This window comes from Anas acuta, chromosome 7, assembly GCF_963932015.1.
Source record: "Anas acuta chromosome 7, bAnaAcu1.1, whole genome shotgun sequence".
NCBI lineage: Eukaryota > Metazoa > Chordata > Aves > Anseriformes > Anatidae > Anas > Anas acuta.
In genome coordinates this window covers 17,329,410-17,351,781 of record NC_088985.1, presented here as the reverse complement: position 1 = coordinate 17,351,781, position 22,372 = coordinate 17,329,410, and the positions used below count along the sequence as shown (strand labels likewise).

Genomic DNA, 22,372 nt, shown 5'->3' with positions numbered 1-22,372 from the left:
TGTTCAGTGATTCTGTGCTAAGTGGACAATGCACAAGGGCAGAGAAAGAGAAAAAGAATGTGTTTCATCCTTCCAAATTTCTGGAGGAATTCAGGCTGATGGTGAAGTATCATAATGAAAGACAAGACCTGCATAGTCATATTTCAGCAACATTTCTCATCATGAAGGAGGTTGAAAAGTCCTGTGATTACCTGACGGTTTACGTGCCTTGCCCACCATGCTGGGCATCAGTACATCATGGGGTAGGTGCTGCACCTGGTTTGGGGTGTGCTGGGGATCAAAGGGAAACACAGGAGGATCGTGGGGGAAAGGAAGGGAAGTGGAGCTGGAAGAACGGTGGCTGGTTTCCATTGGCATTTTCCTCATATTTGGTGCTTCCTTTTATAAAATGAGAAAGGAGAAGAAAAAACAAAATGATGAGTAAACACAGAGTTGGGCTGAATCAAGCAACAATGGTGCTGATCCAAGGAAAGGGATGAATTACTGGAAAAAAAATGACATGCATTTGTATGTGAAAAAGAAATACAAATAAAATCTGCACCAATCCAGTAAGGCTTTTACTGCAGTGGCGAGCTATTTGACTTGAATATACCTGGAGAAATATGTCAAAGAAACTTGGTATATACCAAGATTGAAATATACCAAGAAGAAAAAGAACACACAAATTAATCATGAAGGTTTGGTTCGCAAATTGAAACCACAGATCAACAGAAGGTCAGAGTTCAAATGCCATACTACACAAGCCATAAAATCAAATAAGGGTATTTCTGATCCTTCTTGTTTTCTAGCAGGGTTTACTGAGAGCTCTGATTGAAGACTGAAGAGATTTACCTGGCGCAATTGAAGGATTTACCAGTACTGTACCAGTACACTCTGTTAGAAGCTACCCGCCCCAAAGCAGTGCTGACTAAATAGGATGCATACCCTCTCCCCAATCATTGCGTAACTGAACACGATAACGAGCCACCACTGACTTGAGCCTAGTGATTAACTTCAACAGTGGTGACAGACAGCCATCCTCTTGGCTTCTTCTGCTGTGGGGACAAAAACCTTCAGCAGAGGGAGGGGTGGACAACTAGAGGTTTTTGACCATTTCTGCCAGCACCTCCAGGTATGCATTAAAGATCTCAGTAAAGTATGCTGAGGAGCAAACATTGAGAATTTTACATACATATGCTTAACTTACTGTGTGCAGCAGAAAGTTACAATCACATCAGCCAGTCTACATGACTGATCTTGCAACTAAGACTCTTCTACATTTATTTTGCAGTTGGTTTCCAATAAAAATCTAAGTATATTTAACAAAAAACAGATCCAAGCTAAACCTTCACATTATAGCTGGTTATGCTACTTTATACTGGTTTATACTACTTTAACAGAGATAAAGGAGAAAAAAAATCAACCCTACCTATTCTTAGTTACTTCCTATATGTAATTGGCTGCATGTTATGTACCGATTCTAGAATCATCTCCCATTTTTGCTTACCTTTGCTTGCTAAAAATGCCACTTGCTGTATATACACACAGGAGAGCAAAAACTTTCTTATGGCTAGTGCAATTTTTTTTTTTTTTTTTTTTTTTTTTTTTAAGATCAAAGCTTTATTAGAAGTGTTATTGAAAAATTACTATGTCAAATGAAAAGATTATACTGGATGTCCTTTTATACTGGGCAAGGAATATTAGCTCATGTGCTTACCAGCCACAGCAAGTATTACTCTGCAATGACTCCTGAAGAAAATGCCTTTGTTATTTAAATAAAAGCTCATTCTTCTACCAGAAAGAGAACAAAATTCACAAAGACAAACTTTCACCTTGGCTTATTGTTCAAGTTGCCTGCCATCTTGTTCATTAACTACTAAATACAGACAGAAAACAGCAACTGTACATGCAGATAATGCCTCTTTTTAAAGCTACACATCATTCTACTTACAAAACTGTGAGAAGAGACCAAGGTCTCTTCTCTGTTCGAGACAACTGTCCCACTGAGACTGCGAGCAATGCGACGGAAATTCTCTGCACTGTACATTTCCTCCTCGCCTGGTTCCCTGCTATGTTCTCTGGTATACGTGACCTGCAGACAATATCACACAGTTCAGAAAAGGCTTTCTGTAACATCAATTTTGTGTAATAATTATAGGGAATTGATCAATATACATCTAACAGACTGCTTATGAAATGAAATTCTTAATGAAATGCTTAATGAAATTCCATGACCTTTCCTCTTTTGAAATCCTTCATTGAAGTCTTGAGAACTTAAAGCAATTGGGTCTTTCTGGATCTGATTATCAAAAATATTATCCTTTATAGCCATTTCTTTCTATAGCAAAATACAGTAAAGTACTACAGTCCTCATAACTAAAAACCCACCAGGATTATTTGATGAGTGCTGGAAGCTTACTGATCTTATGTTAGCAAGGAAAATGATTATTTTCTTTCTTTTTCTTTTCACTTGTTCTATATAAACAAAACCATTTAATGAGTATGGAATTGCTACAGAAAGTACGATTTCCCCCACAAAATACTTGTATGAATACATATTCATGTACAGACACTGATATGCAACTGCCAGTTATTTAAACAGGTTCTCCTCAGAAAAAAAAAAAAAAGAAAAAAGCATCTTCTTCCCCTCTGAGGTGATCATCTACCAACTGCAGCAAATATAGCATTAAACACTTGTCTATCAAAACATGCAGTGACGCAGTCAAAAATGCGAAAAAAACTCTGTCCCTGTAAGTGGTAATATCCAGAAGAAGTTACCCTAAGTTGGAACACAAAGCCAACATTTTCAAAGACTAGATCTTCAAGTTTTCTCAGAGGGTATGTGATCTCGGAGTCAGAATTTTGATAATGTGATTGCATGCAAGTTACGCATAGCATGAATTGCTCATGTTTCCACTAATTAATTCTGAACTAGACTGTACTTAAAATTCTCTCTAATATTAGTATTGATGATCCCACTACTTTTATTTTTTAAAATATATTCCACTTCTCCCAACTGTAACTTTTTTCACTCGCACAAAGTGCTTCCTTCCCTTCCCTAAGCACACCTTAGTAAACGTCATCACCTTGGAGACAGAAGAGACAGCGGATCCATACAGATTGCGCTCGATCTCTGCTGTTGGGGTTTTCGAGAGACCCATGCCAGCTGTAGTATGCAGCTTCCTCACATTCAGGTTTGCAGAGACTGGGAAAGAAAATGTTATGGTTAATCTCAGGGCTTAATTGTACATTACGTCACATTTCTGTCTATCTTGGCAGAAGACAGACAGGCTAAATACACAGAATGAGAAGTAGTCACAAATTCCTGGAAGGTCAATACATAAGCTAACTCCCAACATTGTCAAAGGGAGAGTCCAAGACACTCACTCCTGTTTCATTTGCCCCTTTACAGGGTTTCTAGGGAACAGGGAATTGAACTATTTAACAGAGTTAAGACTTAATGATTTAGCTGCACACCAGTACTTGGTTGATACAAAGGTAAGATAGTTTATGGGGCTAAAGAAGTTCCAGCTAAATATGAGAAAACACTTCTTTACTGTGAGGGTGACAGTGACAGAGCACTGGAACAGGTTGCCCAGAGAGGCTGGGGAGTCTCCTCTGGAGATATTCAAAACCCACCTGGATGCCATCCTGCACAATGTGCTCTAGGTGACCCTGCTTGGCAGGAGGGTTGGACTAAATCTCCAGAGAGATCAATTCCCACCTCAACCTTGCTGTGGTTTTGTCAATGGACAGAAAATCAGCCACCAAGATGGTTACCTGAAGTTACTTGGGATAAACAAGACCCATCTTTTAAGATCCCCACATGTCCATCTGCTTGTGGCCACCCAACTCTACAGTTTGCCAGCCATTCATTCTTCTGGCTAAGCAGCTGAAAGTGCTATTTATAACAAAGATCACTACAGTTACTTTTATTTTAGTGTGCCGCCAACCAGATATAATCCTAAGATTTCTCAAGAAATATACAGGTAGATCAATGGCCTAATAAAAATGGTTACAGGGTATCTATCTATGAAGGAAGGAAAGTGAGGTGGCTGGTAACAACACCCTTTCTGCATAGGGGAGGCATTTGGAGGATTGGGTCTTTGGGCTTTTACTCTCCATTATAAAGCTCCAGTAAAGCTTCAGCGGCATTTTCACCGTGAATTTGGATGTAGAAGTCTAATAAAAACAGTTGATAAGGTATAGAAAGCTTAAACTGTATTTCCAAATGAAGAAGTAATTCAAGTTAAGAGAGAGAGAGAGCGCTGTGCAAGATCTACTCAGGTGATTTTCACCTAGTTCATTACATAGATATTTTGTTTGAAAACAGAATTTGCAGAGCTTAGGAAGAAGCATTTGAAAGTCACATCAAATAAGAAGCAAAAATCTCAAACACAAACTTCAAAAAAATATCTGTATCTCATCCCTCATGATGTGGTGGGAAAACAGGCAAGAAAAGTGTTAGCATAAGAACTAGGGCATGACAGAATTCTGGGGCCCTGGTTAACATTAAAGTAAGCGGACTCTATCCTGCTAGGTTTCTATAAAGAAGTTCCCAAATGAGTGTGCTAAAAGGGAACACATGAGACCTTCTAATCCAAGCCCATGCAAGAGAGTATCTGTGTGGGGAGATCTTGCCTAACTCTGGGAAAAAAAAAAAAAATAAAAAAAAATGGCTTACACTCTCCTGGCAGACCTGATCCTAAGTAAGATGAGAATTTCATGGAATATTTGAGCTGTTGTATAAAAGCCTGTTCAAGAGCTTACTAGGGTATTCACTCTGGTCACAGCCTGGCTTGATTTACAAGGAAAAACAGAGGTTCCTACCCCTCCCCACAGTTGCAGGGCATAGGGAAACCTGTCTTGTGTATATATTGCTATGTATTTTGTACATGCACATACTTTGGTATCCATCAAGTTTTGGGCTGCTTTGCATTTGATCAGAAAATTCATAGCTCTGATACAAAGCCATGGATCAAAAAGAAGTTTGTTTCACTTGTGCTAGGCCGAGAATCAATGTTGTCCTATCCCAGAAGATTAGAACAGCTTAAGTGGAACTGGGCTGCTATCGTCACACTCAAACAGAGTATCTCCAGCAATGTCAGAGCTGTTCTCACCAAGAGCACCAGAATCTCTTAGTTTACTTTTGGTACCAACTCATCTACAAGGTCTCAAGGATCTTAGCACAGACCACGTACCCTCAGTGCCACTTTCACAAGTCCTTTTCCAGAACTTAAAGCATATGTTCGTTAGCCAAAAAAAAAAAAAAAAAGTTCAACTCTCATAGACCTAGTAACACTTCTAAAAAAGTTATTCCCCTCAACCATGTACAGACTAAACTCTCAAATACAATACAGTTACAGTTAAAGTTCACAAGTTTGGAGAACATTCATTCCAGGCATAGGAACAGTTTAATGAATTGCAGAGGTGATGCAGAATTCTCAAACAGCAAAATTCAGTAGCCTGACCTAAACAGCTGGCTCCCTACTTGAAAAAAGGAATCGATTATTTCCAGATAACAAGACACTAACAGATATTGCTGCTTGGCAAGATCAACAGCTACTGCAGCCTCCCCAGACAGTACGATCACAGTGCTTCTCTATCCCTATGGGTAGAATGGTTTCAGAATCCTCAACCTGAATCTTTCTGCATCTTTGCACAAATTTTTCTGCTTTTAATTAAACTGACTGAAAAATACACCTTCAACTATAATGAAATACATAGGCAGGTCAACCAAGAAAAACAACTGCAGCATTCTTACCTGATTGGTCAAATGGATACCTAGCACTGTCCTGTCTTCCCAAGAAAGGCCTAGTGGCCTGAGATGCCTGCAGACTAGTCTGATAGAGAGATTCCAGTTCTGAGAGCTCCTGTTCTGTGTCTTGATTCCACTGTGGATGCAGATGTACTGGGATCCTGCTCAAGTCATCTCCAACTGCTCTCTGATCAGAAAGGGATGGACTTCTCCCAGGTACAGGAAGCCATTCAGTATTCTTATTATCCTTCTGAGAACTGTAATACCTAGTAACATTATCCACCCAACGGTCCACAGGCATAGAGGCAACCATGCTACTAGTAGCTCCATCATCCACCTGTTTCATTCCTCCATCATGACAGTGCCTTTCCAGGTAGGATGCAGGGTCTGCTATATTCTGTCCACCTCTTCTACACAGCTCTTCACTGTGAGCACAAACACTCTTAGAAGCAACATGCTGGGCACTAAAACCCTCCAAAGAAACTACCCCATCCCTAATATCCACAGTTGAATATAATTTTTCAGAAGACTGGTTTTTGTTCTCTTGGTTTTGATGGATTAGCTGTCTGTAACCAGAGGGTGAAGGGTTGATGAAAGATTTTTGTATTAACTTTGGAGACTTCTCATCCTGACATACTGCAGCAATCCAGCCTTTTTCATGAGTACCTTTTCTCTGGGAGACTGCATGCATTTTCTGAAACTGCTCTGCCAAGGAGCGAACATGTCCCTTTGTACTAACACCCTCAGATGTGCAACTTTCTGCTGTGCCATGTTCATCCTGTGAGGGTAATAAAATCTCATGGCTGTTTGCTCTGGAGTACTTATTTGTTTTCTGCAAAGGATCCAGGGAGCATTGCGGTGAAGGGGATGAAGTTGCAGGGGTCATTGCATGATAGCCCCCTAAATGATCAATGCTGGGTCGCACTGGAGAGCTTGCAAGTTTGGAACAAGGACTGCGCTGGTTGTCCTTTTCAGGAGATGCTGCTTGTGGTGGATGTGGACAGTGCAACAGTGTAGGCAAAGATCCACAGTTTACTGTGTTAGCCTTGGATTTGTACTGAGGTGTGAGAATGGGTGTTATGCTATGAACCTCTTCTAACTTGCTGCTACTGCAGCATTCCCTATAGTCTTTTGGCCCTGTGGCTGTGGTGTCAATAAATTCCACACTATAGTGGGCATCATTCTCAGTTCTTGCAGGCCTCTCTGCCAACCCTTGCCTATAGGGAAAAGAGGGAACTTGGTCATGAAAATCAGCAGAAGCAGACTGGAAGTTTGGAGATATCCTGTTGGATGGATTGCTTTCAGTAGGGGACAGGGAGGAAGACTCTGGATATAATGATGAGTGCAATTCATGGCAGGAAGCAGGTGGGTGGAAGAAAGAACTGGACCCAAATTCCACTTCTTTGTTGGGTTCCAGTGGTACCTCCTGGCTCAGCAGTACTTGGAGCGGGCCAGTCTGTTCACTAAAACACACAGAAGGGTAAATGATTAGCAGTAGTCATTGCTTACGTTTATCCCTAGGGTGCAGAACTTACCCTATGCTATATACTCCTCAAAACACACTTTTTTTTTTTGCTAACTGAATTATGATGAAGACTTGTTATTAAAATTCTGTAGATACATACATGCTAGTCCTTTGCTTCTAAGTCTGATTTCCTACTATAATTGAACTGCTGAATCCATTTCATATTTTGAATATTACTTTACTACAGTTATGCTTTATAGAAACTTTCACAGTATTCTTGTACAGCACCCTAGGCACTTTAACCAGCAGACTGAGTGTGTGAGAAGGAATAATTTTAAGAATAGTAAAAATAGCATTTACATAAAATAAAATTGGTTTCCAACATTAACATCTTAGATTTTTTGGTAAATACTTTGGACAAGTTCATGATCTGAGTATGAACTGATATTTCCATAACGTCCTCTCTCTCTAGGTGACTTCACATAAAATAACTTGACAAATGGAAGGAACAGGTTGAAATCTCACACATGTTATCACTGTATTCTCAGCTTTGAGATATATATCCAACAGGTTAAATAAAGTTCATGTTAAATATATAACCACTATTTTGCAATAATTTGCATTCTATGTATACTTCTAAATAAGAATTTGTATTCTTATATACCAACGTAAGACAATTATGTCCTTAGGTCATACACGTCCTTGGCATTTTTCTGCATTTAGTTCAGCATTTAAATATGCAGACCTAAAAAGCAGTTCCAAGTTCACATCCCTGTAAGGAGACAATAGGCTACAAACAGCTCCAACAGAGAAGTTGAAGGAACTGTAACATCAATGCTTTGCTTCCTCCTTGAGACATATAAAATAGAAGTTAACATCATGAGGACCTAGTTGTGTATAGCAGAATGACCTTGTCTGCGACTAATTGCAAGGTTTGCACTGTCTACAACTTTTTTTTTTTTTTTAAATCAAAGTAAGAGTTCAAAACTCTGGCTATGAGTAGATTTTTTTCACTGGCTGCGATATTAGTATTTTGTTCAATACAACTTTTGGAAAAGTACCGTTCTTTTCACAACGCAGCAGAGAGCAAGCACAACATGAACAAAATTAGTTTAGGAAGTTTTTTGTGTTTTTTTTTTTTTTTTAATTTTCTTAAAATCTGCCAAAATGCATAACTGGGGCTCTGCATTTTTCATTTGAAGGAAAATACAAGGGACCCCTAATTGACAAAATGATCAGCCCTCATTATATACAATCTGGGTACTGCAGGAAAAGAACATTATGATTTATAACTTGTCTGTGTGTAAATTAATTGAGTTTTAGTATATACCTGTATGTGGCATTTTAAAAACAGGAAAAGGAAAAGATTCTCATCTGAGATTTCATCTAAGTTTATGATAATACAGCATATAAGAAAGGAGAAAGGAAAGAAAAGTAACAGTTCAAGAAACATCCTAAGAATAAGACAGGGATGGTCTAGTGCTAGGAGGGAATGGCATGGGAAGAAAGAAGGGTTAAACTGCATGCTAAAGAGGGTAAGAAGGATCAGTTATAGCACAGAGTTAATTATGCTGGAGTTGAAGTTCATATGGAAGAAAAAAATCATGAAGAGATGTTGAAGAGCCTGCTAGGCCAGGCTACAGGAAGCTGGGAAGCACAGAAGGAAAATGAAGAATGACAGAGCATCAGGGAGAGTAAGTCAAGGTGACAGAATCAGGATCTAGATCCAAGAGCTGTACCACAGCACCACTACAGAAGTGAACTAGAAAGAAGAGACCAGTGTACCTGATGTTTTTCAGACTACAGTGCACTATAACATGTTGGTTACTGTTCCCAATATAAAAGCAGCTATAGCAAGACTTCTATGATAGTCCAGTCTTTTACTGACTGGGCCCTCAAAGTGCTCCTGATAGTAAAGAGTTGCACGTTATATCCTAAGACCCCTCCCTCTGGCCAGGTTATCATCTAACATTCTTTCTCTCTGTACACAAAAATCAATGCTGCAAGGCACTGACTGCTACAATTCTCTGTCAAAGCCCACATTTTGAACACGTGCACAGTGAACTATATTCTAAAAAGATTGGGGAGGGGGAGAAAAAAGGTAGCTGACCCTCTTAAAATATGATTTAACCTAAAGAATAAAGTAATGAGGAACAACACTAGGATTTGGACTATCCAGGGGAATATATATAGTTGGCTACTGTTTTTCAGACTGCACTGCTCAGGTGCAGCTCAGATCTGGGTCTAGGTGATATACTTGGACTACCTTGTAGACTGGGCCATGGTGCCGCCCTGTGGTGGGTGGCAGGTTGGCGACGGCAGCGGCTGCGATGGCTGTTGGTGCTGCATGCGATCCTGGAGGCTCCGGGCTTTTCGGATACTGATTTGCAGCTTCTTATCGACTAGGGCTCTGCTGTGAGTGCTAGAGCTGGCATCATGCATGGCAAGTCTTAGTTTAGCTAAAATGCAAAAGAAAACATAGCAGAAAAACAAACAGAAAAAAGGAATAAAATTGAAAAGAAAAAAAAAAGAAAAAAGATGCAGCAAAACATAAAACATGGACCATGCAAATACTGCCACACAAGAGATCACAAGGATGCTACTGTTTCCATTAATGCACATTCAGCTTAGCCAGGTGTCCAAACAAGTTAATTGAAACTAAACCAAAATAAAGTTAAAAGAAAAAACTGATCAAGTTTTAGCCCAACTTCTCATCCCCTTGACACAGACTCTTTCCAACCCTACCACATTGCTGCTTCATTCATCTTTCCTCCTTCTGTATGCTCCATACCTGGGACTCCCTTTATGTGCAGGAATACCAAGCTGGGATCTGAAATTCAGCACATACCTTGCTGGAATGAAAGCTAAGAGAGATTTCACAATAGCTGTATATTGCCCCTTATTCTGCAGCCCATAAGAGGCAATTTCAATTTCAACAAATGCACAGAAACCGCCTACCCTGTCTGCAGCCATTCTATACAGACAGAGAGGAGCATGGGGTGAGACAGCCAGCCAGTCATAATGGAAAAAGACCAAAAAAAAAAAAAGAAATCACATAGCACACATTCTCAAAGGTCACAATGCATTTAAGCACTTCTATGTCCTATTGCTTTTCTTCTTGAGCATTAGGTACAGCATAGGCTCATTTTTTTATTAATCCAAAGGATGTAAAGAGTAGGCTACTGTTTTCTTCCCTATGCTACATCCTCCATGAGAAACAGGGGAGCTTAATGCCCTTTGTAATTTGGCCTGAGGATTGGGAAAAACTGCTAAGTGAGGGCCAAGTGGCACAAAGAGTTACCTACGGGGTGCTTGCTGAAAGGCAGCATTTAGCACCAGAAAGGACACATCAACATCCCAGTGCTGTTATCGCCTTAGCGCTGGAGAGAACAACAAAAACAGATGCAAACATGAAAATACAGAGATGAAGAAGAATAGGACTACAACCCCAAAAACAAGATACTTGGAAAAAAAAAAAAGATTTTGTCACCCAGCACTTTCTAAAGACCATCTGGATTCCTGTATTACAACCTGACAATTTAACATGATTAAATATTTCACAGTTTTCTAAGATATTAGCACTGTCAAAAGCGCAATAGCTCAAGCGGTTAGTTACTTACATATAGCTTCGTTACAGAGAGCCAAAGCTGCAGCACAATCCCCCTTCTGCTCCTGATTCAGCGACTCTTCAAAGATTGAGTCTGCCTCCTGCATGGACTTCTCAAAGTCATCATTCCTCCCTGCAATGGGCAGCACCCTTCATTTTGGTTTCATTCTGTGCAGAACCCTCGTTTACCCTCATCCCATTTGTGATCGTCAAATTCTTCCACACATTGACTCATTGGTAGCAGGCCTCTTGCAGGGGCTACACATATCCCAAGCCATCTATGGTAACACCTAAACTTTCCTAAGCAGGAGTATAACTTAAGCACCCTGATATGCTTGACACACAGAGTAGAACTATATAAGCCATTTTTTTTCCCCTCAAACTTTGCTTACTTCAGAGACCTGTATTTGCATAATACACTGTTTTCAACAGTCTGAATTAGTATAAAAAAAGGCAGCATGGACATGTTACAGAGCTAATTCTGATGATTTCTATCAATTAGAAGTAACTTAAATTTAGAATTCATCAAAAAATAAATCAGACATCCAGTGTCTTCAGACATCCAATTACTTCCATACAAAATGTCTTCAAACTGAACCTACTGAGATATCCACAGAACAATACTCAGACTTCAATGCGTGTATGAATGCAAAAAATAGTTCCATGAATGTGTCGAGTGCATACACTCAACTGCTGAAAGAGACATACAGACTATGGAAACCTAATGGTCTCGTAGCTTTAGAAGAAAAACATGGGAAAGGAACTGAAAAGATATGGAAATCAGTCAGTAATTCTTTTTACACCACTTTAGAAAATAGCACTGGAGAATAAGAATAAATCATCCTTAGACACAACAGGGAAAGATGAGACACTGTGTCCTGGCATCAGAACATCCAGTTCTGAGAGGAGAAAATGCCCAGACATGCTGGTGTCATCTATTAAACATTATGCAAGTTGTATCCTAAAACGTACACAAATGAGGCCAGAGAAAACAGAAAACAATAATAGACTGTTTCATTTGGGGGTGGGCTCCTTTTCTGGAAGGTCTCCATTACAACAGGGAACATCAATATCTTTTTGACCAACTTGTACAGCACACACTATGGCCTGACCTGCTCCCCAGCACACTTGTGTACAAATGCAAACACGCAAATCCCAAAGAACTTATGAAAAGCAATCACTGCTGAGAGAAGTGAGATCTGTTAGAGTAGTGAGTTAATTAAGCAGCACATTCAGTTTCAAAATCAAGGCTACTGAGGCTCATAAGCAAGGCCAGTATTCTAAAGTTAGCTTTCTTTGCATGAGTTTAGCATTTTACTTGAGGGGAAAATGAGTCACAAGTGTTCTGGAGCTCTGTGTACAAGCAAGCATTCCAGGCAATCAAGCAGTCTGTTAATGTTAAGCAATTACATCTCTGACTGGGGTGGGGAAAGGCTCAAAAGGAACAAATGAATACCTTCCCAGCTCTCAGGTCAATAACTAACTCAAATATTGCACTGAAGTCTTTTTGGATTAAGCATTATTCTAGTTCGCTTTCTTCCTAACAATGAAAACCCAAGCTATTTTTGCTTCTACCAATTAATGCAACAAGAGGTCAAAGAGGGGCCGTTTCTTGGAAAACGGTGCTATTCCCTTTGGGCACGAAAAGCAAATAAGACAACATCCTCGTGCTCAAGAACAGAAGTTCCCATTTCAACTTTTACATCATTATCATTTATGCTACGAAAATAAACTATACTAATAAAAAGATATCTGTTATGTTAGATCATAACTTGTCAACTGGCCACTTGCAGGTCACAGCAGAACCATAAAGGATAACCTAGTGGCTCACTGAAAGCACAAACCATAACAACATTCAGTGAGACATTCTCATAAAGATCCTATTTTTCAGCTGCCACTGATACAGTGACATTCTGGCTCTGAGCAGCTGGCACAGCCGTGGGCTGCAGAGTGCTGGCTGCATTGTGCCCTCAGCTAGCACTGTTGTGGGTGCCCCTATCCATCCTTCACTTCTGTCCTGTACAACAACAGCACCTTAGCTCTCCTCTCCTACACCAGGTAGGAGAGTAGCGTAGGGGTCTCAGGAAGCTTGTCAACACAGGAGACTACAGTGCCTTGGTAGGATTGCCCCAGTCGTTTGGGAGGGCAGAGCCTAGGCATTTTACCAGACCCCTTGCCTCTGATGGCCACCAAGAACCCCATGCTTACATGCTACACTAGTTGGTTCACCCCATCTTCTCTGACTCCCCTTACTGGCTGATGGAAACTAGGAATAAAACAGAAGTTGCTACATGTGAATCCTGTCACCAAGCTCCTTCTGTTGCAGTTCCATTCTTCCCATTAAATTCCAATTAAACCCTTTCTGCTGCCATCCCCAGCCAGAAACATGAGGAGTCTTGGAAAAGTCATAATAGAAAATAAAAAGCCAAATATTAACTCTTGTTTTTTCTCAATTCTTGTCCCTTCTGAAAGGTATGTATGCCAAACCCTGCTCAGATTTTCAACACTAGACCAGATAAGCTTGCCCCAGTACTTGTTCCCACCCCTGTGCTGCGGCTGCACAGCTGAGCAGGGAGGGAGAGTGGAAAGTATAAGGGCAGAAACAAGCAGAATTGCTTAGGTCAGTGGTGCTACCAGACAGAAACGAAAACAAAACGGTGGTCTAAGTGAACCAGTTACGCTGCAGGTGGATCTGAGGCATCTAAAAAGTGCTCATTCCAAGATGCTGGTTGAACCCTTATAGCTAAATCTAGGTATCACTAGTACACATAAAAATGTAAAGGTGTAAATATATACAAACACTATACATTAGGAAATATCTTGTTATATTCACATTCAAGAAAGAATTCGGTTAAAATAACAAATTGCTTTCTGTATTCAACAGGATTGAAATTGATGGTCTTTCACTAACTGAAGATACAAAATTCTAATACTGGGTGGGTGGGGAGAGACATATAGTAGAAAATTAAGTTCAAAGGTTCAAAAAAAATTCAGCACCACAATCTTGCAAAATATACTGCATTCAAAAGGTTACCCTGATTCTGCAGTTCATCTAGATCCATGAACCTGCTGGGACGGGGATTAAAGCCCATTGCTGCCTCCATTTCCTTTTCTCTTTTCCTGCGCAGTTCTTGTTCATGTGCTCTCCTTGCCACCTCCTCTTGCAATTCATCCAGTTCACTCTTTAAAGGGCCAAAGATCTCCCCACCTTCCAAAAAAATATTTTTGATAGTAAAATCTCTCAAAGTATCCATTAACAGACAAGTAATGTTAATGAAAAATACAACTGCCATTAGCAAATAGCATACTGACCAAACGAAGGCTACAGAATTTCAGATGAATTCTGCTTTGTTAAATTTTAGTTTTAAAACCCTGCCCAAGCTATTCGGTTTCAAATTCCCCTCTCTGCGTCAGTGACTCTGGTAGAATCATTGCAGTGTTGCTTCATGATCCCCTGTAGCACAGTCCATTCTTTAATCCACTGACCCAAGAAACAGCAAATTTGAACAGAGCAAATCATCAGAAGAGAACCCTAAATGGCTGCTGAAATCTTGAGACTTTTTATTGTGCCTGTAATTTGTATCATTAGCTTTAGAAAGTAAAACAGATTCCAACTGAGATAGTTTTCATCCAGGTGCAGAAGCAGATAAAAATGGGAGGAAAAAAAAGCTTATCAATGTTCTACTCAGCACAGAAGAAATTAGTCTTCACTCTCATTTCAACTATGACCTGTGTTCAGAAAGCAACTCCCCTCCTCCCTTCCCCAGACATTCTCTGGAATAAAGTATTTGCTCAGTATAATCAGAATGTGTATCTGCAGAAAAGCTCAGCTTTAGCCCAAACATCCTGTAAATATCCACTCTCACTTGTGACAATTTTCAATGCTGTATACCATTACAAGCTTCTTTTCAGTAGTTATTACCAGTTATGCTCAAGACGACATTTTGCACTGACAGCAGAACACTGAATTATGGGAAAGAATAGGGAAAAAACTTTATCAGTTAAGTCAATCTTTGTTGAAAAAGATACCAGAACAACATGATCAAAGGAATATTCCAATAAAGTTTTTTACAATCCCCTTTGGAAAAGCAAAGTTACATCTTGTAAAACTGTGCTATATTGCTCAGTGTTTCATTTCCCCTTCCTCGTAATTCCACTGTAAAGAAAAGCATCCAGAAAGTAAAGAACAACTCCAGTACAATTTATCTTGTGGAACCACAACTACTGAGATGTACATCCTACCATTTCCAATGGTGCGTGCGCTGTTTGTCCAGCTCCCACTTGAAGAATTAGACTCCACTTCCAGGATGCTGCTACTATGAGACTTGGGAATACTGCGCCAAGCAGGAACCAATCCACCTGCCCGTTTCATGTGAACATCCCTCCAAAAGGAGAACAATTACAGTACACAATGTTACTACTATCTTCAGGAGAAATTGTGTGTGCATTTTCTATGATCACAAAAATATTTACTCACATTTTACTTTTATATCCTCATGGGGGAAAAAAAAAGTCTACCACAGGAAAGTCTTTGGAAAAACAGAGTAAGAGAAAGCAAACAAGGGGAAGGGACCATAATTCTAATCTACTCCAAAGACTACCCAATGCATATTAAAACCATGGTCTGATAGCTGTTTTCAACTTTTAACAGCTGAAAATCTACTGTTCTGGCTATAAACATGCCTGGTTTGTGACTGCATCAGCTCTCCAAGCCAAGGAGAGAAACACATTATGATGCCTATTTATTTTTGCATATAAATATTGCAAAATATCTTACAAGACTTCAGTGAATTTTTCAAACTGGCAGGGTCATACAACTGTTGATTTCTGATTTTCTAAACAGATTAAAAAAATCAAACAATGGTTTATCAAAAGGTCAATCAGATGGTTCAAAGGACATGCAAAGTTTGATATTTGAGTTTTCAAATCAGAGACTAATTGTACGGCTATTTCAAATGCATCATTTTAACATTCTTCATTCAACTGAACGTCATTTATTTCCTCCTCACTTGCAGTAAGCTATCAATATACCGACAAGAAAAGGAATCAATCTCACTCAGATGCTTATTTCCCTTGCCTCAATAAATTTGCACTGTAAGCTCAGACCACTCTTTCTTGTTGCTTTTGTTTTGTTTTTAATGTCCTACGTCATTACGTAACAACAAAAAAGAAACAGATCTCACTCCAAAAATGAAGTTTGTTAAAATCTACCTGTGGTTGCTTGAGCTTTCAGACAAGGGCATATCCAGACTAACTGGACTGTTACTGTTGCGCTCACTGCTTTCATATCCAGACTCCATTCTCTGTATTAGATGAGGATGTTGATCCACCATATGCTGGGTGCCACGGCTTAGTACACCACGTTTGTATCTGACGTTTGACTGGCTTGATCTTGTTTCTTGAACAGCACGTTCCTTCACCTCATTCTCCATAAGCTCTTTACCTGTTGAGATAAAAGAATATAGCCTAGTAGAAGATCCAAGTTTCTTAACAGCAAATCATCTACACATTTTCGCTTCTCAATTATACTTAAACCAGAAACACTTTAATATCACTTAATATCAGCAACAGGAATCAAAAAAAAATTACTTTTCTGATAACATGAAGCAATAACCTCTTCAGCAAATTCATTTTCAAATCTCTCCCATTTAATGCTACCACATTCCCCCCAAGCAACAATCAGTTGCAGAAAGAAAAATCCCTTCCTCCCTGTAACAACTCGTATTTGTCCAAAATCATTTTTACAGTATACCCAACTGTGCCTTTAGTATTTCCACTTCATATTTGTTATTGTACTGTCACATGTACTTCAGATGCTGCACTTTTTACTTCATTTTGCCATTTACAATTTGATGAGGCTCATCCATTGTGTCATTCATGTAGGACAGGACAACTGGAAAACTTTTTAAATTCTTCCTTGCTGATCTTACTTCATTCCCACTTGCCTCATGTTTACTCCCCTTGTTTCCTGCTCTTGAAGCTGTGTTCTCCCTTCATCTTCCCTATAAATGGATGTTCCTTCATGCTGCCCCATTCTTTTCAACCTTTAGCTCCTTCCGGTTGTCCCTGTCCCTCTCAAGACTCCAGAATTTCTGCAGGTGTCCTCATTAACCACAATCCTGCTGCCAGTCACACAAATCTCTCCCTTCTCATCCACACACTGTCCCCCTTTAAGCACTTAAGAAAGGAGAGTAGCAGTTCCAGTAGCATGACAGTATAAAAGGTGGGAATGGGTAAACACCTGCTCTCCACACCCTTTACAGTTTCAGGAGCATCCACTTCTTGATAGAGGAGGAAAATAACTGTTACATTCATTTGCAGACCATGGAAAGGGAAGCAGGGGGAACAAAAGATACCTGAAATTGTTTCACAAGAGATTCCATTACCTTCAAAAAAACCTGCAAAGCCTAGGACAAAGTCTTTATATACAAGTTACAGAACTTGCTGTAGAGCAAAATGGTCCCAGATAAATCATCATTAGCTACTCTTATACTCACAAAAGGAACTCTGTGCTAATGCATGAGGTACTTGCACCAGCCTGTGCAATCATGCTAAAATAGCAGGAGCCAGAAAAAATAACCAATAAAAAAGCTACTCCAAGCAATGAACTTCCATATATTTCGCAGGGTCTGTTTAAGTAGCAAGAACAGTAAAGTTTCCCTTATAAACTTCCCGATATGTGAAATTTTACACAATTTTACACGGAAAACAAATATCACATGCAACATAAATACACAGAGAAATTAGCCTTCAAGGACACGAATCACCACCAACCTACATGCCATCTTCAAAATTTCACTTCTCAACTTAAAAAGGAAGAGTAGAAGACCGTAAATTCCACATATTTGTAAGTAAATCTTTCTTTCCAACTGCTTACCTGCCTCTTCAGAGAAGGGACTAAGCTGTGTGTAGCCACAATGTTTCCTCTTGTCTTTACTGAAGATGCTGTCTATATTCAGAGATTCTCTTTTGGGTCTCCAGGTTGGCCGGTACCTGCTAGATGAACTGGATTTAGACTCACTACTGGTACTCTCCACTTCCCAGTCTCGAGCATGTGCAGATGACAGGCTTTTTGAAGGCCGTGTTTCTGCCTGATCCGTACTACTCCCTCCATGAGAGGAATTTTGGTTGGTTTGAGAAATTTGCTGTGGTCTGCTGTGGATCATATTGCTCACTGTTTCTTTAAATTCCCTCAGTCGGCTTGTGCTGCTGGATGGTTTGGGGGCAGCTCTGGGGGCTTGTTTCTCTTTCAAGGTTTCTCCTGCATTTTATAAAAGAGAGGGCAACAGCCACAAATATAACTCCAGATTAAGCCAGCAGCCCTACTCACAGCATCTTCATACAGTCTTCGAAAAGTAAAATAAAAACACAAACACAAAAGCAAAGACAAGACAAAATGCTATGATGTACAAAACGAGAAAAGAAATGCACATACACTCTGAGGATCTTAAAGACATTTAGAAAGGTATTGATATTTCAAATAAAATAATGTTTCTTGCCTTCACTGTGGTATCCTGATGACTGAGCCTCATCTCCTTTTCGCCGAGACCGGCTAGAACTCCTTTTGCGGTCTGCCAGTGAGCCCTTTTTGGAAATATGCCTCTGATTACACTCACTGTCAGTCAGGTGCCCTGAAAGAACAGAAGAACACATCTGAGATGACAAGAGCCTTCGGACCAATTGCTCTCTGTGCTGAAACAGTAGGGCTCTCCTCCTTAGGAGCTGCAGACGCTCCAATGCTAACTGGCAGGTTTGGATAACTTCGTATCCAGAAGTTACTCATTTTGTCCTGCGGGTGGGGTGTATTTTAAGGTCACAAACAATACAGCCCCTCCAAGGACCCTGGTTAGTGACAGATATCCAAAGGGAGCAGAAACAGTTGAGCATGCCTTGTCTTCTAATACTCTAAGGGTGTTACTTTCTTGCTGTCTGAATACTTGGTCAGTTTTAAGAGCCACCAACAAAAAGTTGAGGACAGCTTGCTTGACATTAGTCTGTTGAATGAAGGCTCAAACACATGAACAAGTCAGCATGTAGTAATAAATTACTGCACACCATTTGCTTCTCTGTACTGTGTTCTCTTTGCAGAAGTAATTTGAGTTAGCTTAGGCCACAATGAAGAAGCCTCAGTTGGCTCTCAAGGGCTACGCCAGCTAATTCACATCTGCCACAAACTAAGAACATACACACAAATTATCAGCACGAATCAGCTGACACACAATGTTCCCTTACTCCCTTGCTCATGTGTCCAAGTCCTAGCATTTTCTCTTGCACACAATTTGTTCTCCTTTTCCTCACATAAAAGGTGAGTTAAGTGTATATGACATTTAATTACAGGTTTTCTCTACTGCCATTTCTTTTAACATTACAGTTCTCACACACAGTCCTAAGCCTGCAAGCACAAACACACGCATGGCTTTACTCACGTGAGCAGTCCCAAGCAGAGATGCAGGGTAAGAAGGGAATTTATGAATAAGCTACAAAGACTTCTCTAGCCTTTACATCACCAAATTTCACCTTGTATAGGATGACAGCAGAGAAAAACCCCTACTACCCAACAGTGGATTAACAGCCCCCACACTACACAGTTGGCATTTCTGAGCCTACCCCTTGTCTAGAAATTAGCATAAAAATCAACAATATTCAAAGCAGATTTTGAAAGTAAAAATCATACTTTTAAGCAGTTGAAGAAATAACTCACTTTGACTACAATTGAGATACTATAATATCAGTGGGAAGGAGTCCAGACTACAAAAACCAAGCTACGCAAGAATTGTGTTTCTATTAGTTTGCAAACTGGAGAGTAATTTTTGTAGCTAAATCTTTAGGGGAAAAAAGAATACATAAAAGAACTAAGGGAATAGAAGAGAAACATTGGCAATGAAAACAAGATGTGTGACATTTAGGTGATTGAGCATGAGTCAGTCAGCACTTTGGGAGAAATTTCCCCCCCCACAGCATGTACTGTCATACCTCTTCTAGGGACTGAAAGAACAGTATCTTTTATCTTGACAGGAACCACTACAAGGTAAAAGAAGCTTACACTTCACTAGAGAAGTTGTGTACTCCGAAGCAAAACATTTTTCCCCGAAGTTTGCGACCTGATAGGAATGACTGGCTAATATCCAGTACTATGTTAGTGTATTCTTGTCCTGTAACAGAAACTATTTAAAGATATTCAGTGGTGCTGGAGTTAGCTTTGGGTCTGCACAGACAAATGCAAGAACACAACTTAGCCTTGCAGAACAAAGGCTGCTTGCTGTACATAAATATTTCTCCTTATTTAATAAATTGTAAATTTTGTCATATTCTCACTGAACATTTTATAGCCTTAGAGGAGATACCAAGAACCACAAGTCTGCAGGACACTGACTGTGTTGTTTCTGCCTGGACCCTCTGGAACAAAGACTAAACCCAATGGAATGCATAAATAGAGGAATTGTAGCACCAGATCTATGAGCTAAAACTTCACACATTTTATTTCTTTTATTAAAATAAAAGGCCAGGATTTCTGAGTGCCTAATCACACACCTAAAAAGGTGTCCATTGCTGAACACATTCCTAAATGTCTCATCCTCCATGGGTAGGACAGTTTTATAAGCAAACAGTGGTATTCAAAGGAATGTTCAAAGGAACATTTTCTGGTGGTAGTGGTCTCTGGTTTTTGGAGGGTGAGGAGGAAAATGGACAGAATATGCTAAGCGAAAAGAATGAAATCAAACAGGTTAAGACAGAATGTCCCCTACTCCATCCCAAGAAAAACTCCGTTGCAAAACTCAGTTGCATGAATAGGGCAGCCAGAATACGCACTTTTTCTCAGCAGCACAGGTTGGTAGGAGCAAGAGAGTGCTCATGCAGCCACTCTTCATGCCCTCATCCTGAAGAACCCAGGTGTCTGAGGTCATAAGACCCAATGGTGGTCCTTCCCAGGAGGGCGATGTGGGATAGGGTCCATAAAATTCTGGGCTGCAGTAGTGGGGTAAATGGCCATTACATGAAGAATCCTGCTCTTGCCCAGAATTACTCAATAGCAGCAACAGTTGACAGGTCAATGTGGATGGCTTCTTTATAGCCCCACAGATCAGCATTTGATGACTAAGCAGTTGTATGATTCAGCAGACTGGCTTTTTGGAAAGGTTTTAGGTAGGCAAAAATAAAAGGGAAAAACGTCCAGACAGGTGACTAGCTAAGGGGACAGACTGACTATAGCTAAGGCTGAATCAGGGAAGATGAGGATGACTGAAACTAGGTAGTGAGAGGTGGGCTAGAGCTGGAGGAATAACATAGGACAGAATCAGTAGGAGAAAAAAGAAAAAAAGAGGAGAATATTACTACAAAATTATAGAAAACAAAGGTATATGTTGAAATTCACTTGCTTACATGTTGGCGGCTATCTCACTACTGTCTTTTTTTTTTTTTTTTAAACAGGCTTGAGACAAATTTTGTAGGGAGGAACCTAATTCAATCAACTGCCTGCCACTTTTATAGATTATATAAATAACACTCTGCTAGCATTTTCAGTTTGGGCTTCTCAGAACTCTTCAGTTCAACATAAATTGTGTTTCCTCACCACTCTCAAATTCTGCTTCAACTTTCCCTTCTTTCTCACACTCTACTGAGGACAAATACCAGAACCTACAGTGCTAAATATTTCATAAAACATTGAAAGTACCTTTAAATTACCTAAAACCATGAATTACAATCGCTTAGACTTTTGATGAAGAATGAAAAAGCACTGAAGAAAGCCTACCCAAACCATTTTCTTCTAGGTTTAGATGTGAAAAATACTTGCAACATAGATGGTTTCAAATGAACTAAAGATAAATATATTATCACAAGACAGCAACTATTTTGCAACTAAAAGGACATAGTGGTGTGTTAGCTGTTGACACTGCTGCAACCAACAGTTGCTGATTCAACAGTTTTGTCATCTTAGAAAGTTTTTTTAAGGCACAATAAAATAACTTCAAATGAATTTAGTAGGTCACATTTCTGACACTTGAGAAGCCTGCCCTTGACTCATGCACTACTTTTTGAGAACTGAAGTTAGTACCGTACACAGGAACAGACTGACTGGGGTCACTAGGCATGAGTAATACAGATTTAAGCCTTCAGACTTCCAGCTAACCTCTTTTCAACTAGTCTTTGGGCTGACTGTTCAGCTGCCTGAAGGAATATAAAGACAGACTTCCTTCCCATTGTGAATGCTTGGTCAACTTGTCTCCACAGCACAGGCAGGAGAACAGGAAAATCTTATGCTCCTCCTTAGTGCAGTAAATACTAACAACATCCACTTACACAGGAAGTCTTTAGTACCCACGTATGTGAGATTCTGGTGATGGAAGTGCGTTTCCCAGACAGCTGCAACTCCTGAAATGAACTAACCGCACATACAACACTTACCAGACTGTACAATGGTACTGCACAACAGACTCTAGATTCCAGGATTTTGTATGACACAAAGAGCAGGTGGATAGTGGATAACAGAAATAGCATCTGTAAACTTTTACCTGGCTAGATGCTAGTCTACAAAGGTCAATAGCAGTTAAAATTACGTAGATCT

General features: G+C 39.9%; 1 protein-coding gene across 10 annotated transcripts in view; it reads right to left on the bottom strand.

Moving 5' to 3' along the window:
* USP54 (ubiquitin specific peptidase 54) overlaps positions 1-22,372 on the bottom strand; it is a 98,951-nt gene that overhangs the window by 1,998 nt on the left and 74,581 nt on the right. For 7 of the 10 annotated variants that reach the window (XM_068689645.1, XM_068689649.1, XM_068689647.1 and 4 more), the window contains 12 exons: positions 18,309-18,440; positions 17,687-18,070; positions 16,021-16,252; positions 15,052-15,191; positions 13,844-14,017; positions 10,823-10,942; positions 9,994-10,032; positions 9,469-9,661; positions 5,744-7,200; positions 3,066-3,184; positions 1,931-2,071; positions 192-378 (listed from right to left, as the gene is read on the bottom strand). In XM_068689645.1, the coding sequence (XP_068545746.1) occupies positions 192-378; positions 1,931-2,071; positions 3,066-3,184; positions 5,744-7,200; positions 9,469-9,661; positions 9,994-10,032; positions 10,823-10,942; positions 13,844-14,017; positions 15,052-15,191; positions 16,021-16,252; positions 17,687-18,070; positions 18,309-18,440 (3,318 nt within the window). Of the gene's footprint in view, positions 1-191; positions 379-1,930; positions 2,072-3,065; positions 3,185-5,743; positions 7,201-9,468; positions 9,662-9,993; positions 10,033-10,822; positions 10,943-13,843; positions 14,018-15,051; positions 15,192-16,020; positions 16,253-17,686; positions 18,071-18,308; positions 18,441-22,372 lie in introns of those variants that run through there. The other 3 variants (XM_068689651.1, XM_068689652.1, XM_068689654.1) reach the window with 3 other exon arrangements.